At 32.3% G+C, this 4,900-nt stretch overlaps 1 protein-coding gene across 1 annotated transcript; it reads left to right on the top strand.

Moving 5' to 3' along the window:
• The first annotated feature begins 244 nt into the window (after nucleotides 1-244).
• On the top strand, nucleotides 245-2,055 carry LOC104119330 (ninja-family protein 2-like). Its single transcript, XM_018778698.3, has 2 exons — nucleotides 245-671; nucleotides 1,583-2,055. The coding sequence occupies exons 1-2, from the start codon at nucleotides 245-247 to the stop codon at nucleotides 2,053-2,055; spliced, it is 900 nt and encodes a 299-aa protein (XP_018634214.3).
• Nucleotides 2,056-4,900: the final 2,845 nt, after the last annotated feature.

The following is a 4,900-nucleotide window of genomic DNA, read 5'->3' on the forward strand; positions in this document are numbered from 1 at the left end:
GCTTATTACAAGACTTTCTCTTTGAAGTTTGCAAGGATAAAGCATAAAAATATGTACAAAATATTCATATGGATTTTATGTAATCTTTGGTTCTCCACGTATCTTTTTCTATTTTGTCACTTTAGTTTACTTCTACTATATAACCCTTCCCTTCTTCTCTTGACACAACACCACACTTCTTCATTTTTGCTCCCTTTTACTTGCTTCTTAATTTTCTCGTATAAGCTTTTTTCTCACAATTCTCATGGCTGCACCAAAAGAAAGCAAGATTGCCAAAATCCTCAACTCCTTGTCAAGGAATAAGCAAAATAGTCAAAACACAGTTTTAACTTATACAAGGGAACAAGAAATTGATCTCCAACTTTCACTAGGTGGCTCATACAATAAAAAACCTATTCAAAATCCAATGCTTCAGCCTTTTTTAGGCATTCCATTTGCCAATTCTGAAATGGTGCCAATTTCATACTTGGGCACTTCAAATGTAACATATAAAGAACAAGAGGAGATAAAAATACTGAGGATTTATGAGAATGAGCAAAGGCAAAATGCTATGATCATCAAAGAACATCGGATCACTCCAAGGGCAACGAATAATCCTGTTTTTCGGCATGCTATTGAGAATATAAGATCTCACGGGAACAATAGATCTGAAGATACGTCACGAATTTATGGTATGTATCTTCTTCTTTCTTTTCTCTAATGGAGTTTTTTTTTTGTTTCCTTTTCTCTTGATGGTCATTGTTCGTTCTTTAAATTTTACGTGTTTATTTGTTTTTTCATTTTTATTCCCTTAGTATTTTTTTCTCTTTCTCAAGGTTTTTTTTTTAATCTTGGATTTAGTTATTGTTGGTTTAATTTAATTCTGATTTACTTTGTTAGAAGCAAATAAATTGCAGAGGCTGGTCTTTACATTTTCTTGTTTTTTCTTATTGTTTTCTTCTTTATTCTGCTAAAAAGACGAGAGCTATAAACTAAGACTGATGTAAGAAATTTTATCTTAAAAAAGTCGCGGAGAACATTAAATAAGAAGCTCAGACAAACCATTAGCCAAAAAATCTATCTTTCATATACTACTGAAATTAACACTCCCCCCCCCCCCCCCCACACACACATATATATATATATATATAGACTCAAGTAGAGTCTATACACCGTTTTTCTTCTATATCATGACGAATCAATTGATTTAATATAGGCATCGCTCTTTATCAACTGATTTAATATATATAGGCATCTCTCTTTCTTTTGTTCTTCCCCCATTTTTGCCCTATCACTAGTGGTTACTCCGATCCGAAGCACCCCTTTACATTCCATGTCAGTTTTATATGATCAGGCGGAGTGACACAAGATTTCTCTTTTGGCTTATGTATAGATATTGATTCATTCACATAATAATTTGTTCCACGACAGTTTCATACGATCAGGTGGAGTGATACAAGATCTGTCTCTTGGCTTATGCATAGTATTGATTCATTCACGTAACAATTTGCTTCTTGTATCGGAGAACTATAAGAGAGAGAATAAAATCTATACCAATAGTAGCTTGTAATATTTAATTATTCTTTCAATTTTGTTATTGCAGTAGAGGAGTCTACACCACCAAACAACCAGGAGAAAAGAATAGCTACTCTTTCTTCAACTTCTGTTCCCACCCCTGGAATGACGAGAAGCAAAGGAATTGTGCTTAGCTCACCTGAAAATGTGATTCCAGAAGGCAATTATGGAGAAAAGCCAATGAAGAAAGCTAAGTATTTTGATAATTATGGTGTCATTTTAATGGATGCTAATTATCTCCTAAAGACTATGCCTAGTGTGACAACTTCAATAAATGGAAAGCAAATAGAAGGGATCCTCTACAGTTTTGGAAAAGACAAGCAAGTTTCAATAGTCTGTCTTTGCCATGGAATGTTCTTCACTCCAGCTGAGTTTGTGAAGCATAATGGTGGAGAAGAGGTTGATAATAATCCCATGAAATTTATTAAGGTAATTACAGAAGAAAAGGTTAATGTAGTTGCTGAGTCACTTGTGGGCCATATTTTTAATCATCACATTTAGAGGCGGAACTAGGGTTTTGAGTTCTGGATAAATTATCTATATTATTAAGTGGACTTTTTTTAACATAGTTACATGGTCTGATCAATATAAAGTTATTGAGTTTTGTCGAACCTGTAATCAGAACTATGCTAGTTTTTGAATTTGGAATATGCTAGATATCAAGATTTAATTAAACTGCTGTTCATTTGAATTTCCAAGTTGTAAAATATTCTACTATACATGGAAGAAGAACAGTAAATCAATTTTATGGAATTTACTTTGGTATTTTGGGACAAGATCAGTCTTACTAGCTATTATTATTGTTTAGATAAAATAGAAAATGAAACCAGGTCTTACTCCATTAGCTGGCTATATTTTTAACAGTATGCATCACATAAATATTATATGGTGCATAATAACCAGCTCAGATCAACATGATTAGTAAACAAGTAAATCTAGTTTCGCATCATCTTTCGAACTCAGATTAATTATCGTATGTTTGGCCAAGCTTCTACGAAGCTAAAAGTTTTTTTTTTTTTAAATGTCTTTTTAGAGACTTGAGGTGTTTGATCAAGCTTTTCGAAAAAGAATAAGTACTTTTGAGTTTTTGAATAGTAACAGAAGCTATTTTTTAGAAGTTTAAAGAAATAGTTTTTCCCCAAAACACTTTTAGCACCTTGGCCAAGCATAAAATATTGTAAAAATATTGACAAAAGTATTTTTCAAACACAAACTGCTATTTTCTAAAAGTATTTTTTTGAAAAACAGTACTTCTGACAGAAAATATTTTTCAAAATAAGTTTCAAAATAAGCAGATTTTATAAGTGTGGCCAAACATGACTGCTAAACTAGATCTATAATTTGTTAAGAGGATATATTAAGCTCATTTGAGCACTAAGATATAAGATTTAGTAGCATCTCTTCCTGTATTTTCAGACCTAATGAGTTGCAAACACTATTTTTCTAAATGCTTTGGCTGATGCCCGACATTGATTTTGATTATAATGCTTAGTCCTAGTAAATGATCATTTGAGAGATAAGGAAGTCCAATTTATGAGTATTAATTACTCTATTTATTTTCTTTTCCATGTTTAAGATTGAAGTTTACCTTCTGTGCTCTTTGTTCATGTCCAAATTTAATCTTAAAGAAAAATAAGCGGTCACAAGAAATATAGTCTGGTAATACAATTGAGAATCGAATTTCACAAAGAGCTTAAATATGTTCTAGTCAATATAATCACCAAATAATCTAAGTTGAACTGTTAAAATATTTGTATTAATTTTTTTACTCACTAATTTGACTAAATTAACGCAACTATGGCAATAAAAGTAATAACGGTAAAAATGAGAAGAATCCCCAAGATGATGAAACCTAGGGCATTAATGAATCCCCCAATTATCGAATGAACTCCAAATAATAAATCCTTAATAAATACGCGCTTGACGAGGTTTTATTAGGGGTGTCAAAAAAATTCTAATTATCGACCAAACCAATTGCATCGAACCTAACCGTACCGATTATTAGGGTTTTCTCCAGGTTTCCAACTACTCGCGCTATGGAGCTGCTATTGGCTATTGAGGGGGTCAGAGTTTTACTCTCTGCACATTATTGCTAATTGGGCAGAAGATTTGTAGAGTCTGTTCAGATTCAATTGCAATAGTTTAATTCTTTATATAATCTTGCTCACTGGGCAGAAGCGTTTGCTTAAATTCATCTTTAATGTACCAAGTGTTAGCGTGAAATATCAAGTTCCTCTTCAAAAGTATAAGTGTTAGGGAAATACATTAGATGGCAATACATCATTTACATATATAACAAATTAGCAATATTTTAAATATAGGAAAAAAATGAAGAATTTTTTATGAGTGATGACAAAAGCTTATGACTCTACTTTGAGAAACTTCGGAAATTGAGTAAGTTGGTATTGAAGATGCAAATCAGTAATACTATTGCCAAAATTAAGAGCAAGCTCATGTATTTTGATCAACTAATTTCTTAACACATATATTGCACGTTTATACATGATTTTGTAAAATAATGTCAATAACATTAACATAAAGCTTTGAATAAATAATTATACACTGAAAGAATATAGTACAAGCTTCTACAAATAATTCATATGTATCCTGTCAAATTTGTTATGTGACAATTTTAGTACTTGTGTCAAAAGTCCAATATGATCGATAACAAATAACATTATATGTTATCTAATCAATATCCAGTTTGTAGATGAAGAGCAGCTTCATGTGTTGCTATTTTTGGCCATATCTATTGTTGGGTAATGATTACTTACTGCGATAGTAATTCTTTACTATTTGCCTTTTTTATTTCATTTTGGCTTTAGAAAAGTATATCTGGAGAACATATTGTTGCCTTTTTGCACGTGTAAGATGCCGGGTTATTTAGTAATTCTATTTGCAAAATAAGTAAGCATCGTACTTTCAAAGTCTACAACAACGACAACAAACCCAATAAAATTCTACAAGTGAGGTTTTGGGAGAGTAAAATATATGTAGACCTTACCCCTGCCTTATGACGGTAGCTATATTATTTCCGAAATACCCTCGGCTCAAGAACAATGAAAATGAAGCAATAAACATACAGTAGCAATGACAAGGTAATAAGACACGTAAGCAAATGGTGCAACGTGCAATAACAAAGATCTAAGAATAAGACACTACAAGAATAGAGCCAATTCAACTGGAAATAATGATACACCGTATAATAGCAAGGGACTAGGAATAGGAAAGTACAAGACTAGTACTACCACTAGAAAGGTTAGACGAAACTCTAGACTACCTGTCAACCCACAACCCTATTCTCGACCTCCACACCTATCTATCGAGGGTCTTGTCCTCGGTAAGC

The sequence above is a fragment of the Nicotiana tomentosiformis genome, chromosome 12 (genome assembly GCF_000390325.3).
Source record: "Nicotiana tomentosiformis chromosome 12, ASM39032v3, whole genome shotgun sequence".
Taxonomy (NCBI): Eukaryota; Viridiplantae; Streptophyta; class Magnoliopsida; order Solanales; family Solanaceae; genus Nicotiana; species Nicotiana tomentosiformis.

Coding starts and splice junctions, on each gene's coding strand:
- LOC104119330 (XM_018778698.3), top strand. CDS start 245: ATGGCTGCACCAAAAGAAAGCAAGATTGCCAAAATCCTCAACTCCTTG. Junction 672..1,582: donor AGATACGTCACGAATTTATG/GTATGTATCTTC, acceptor TTGTTATTGCAG/TAGAGGAGTCTACACCACCA.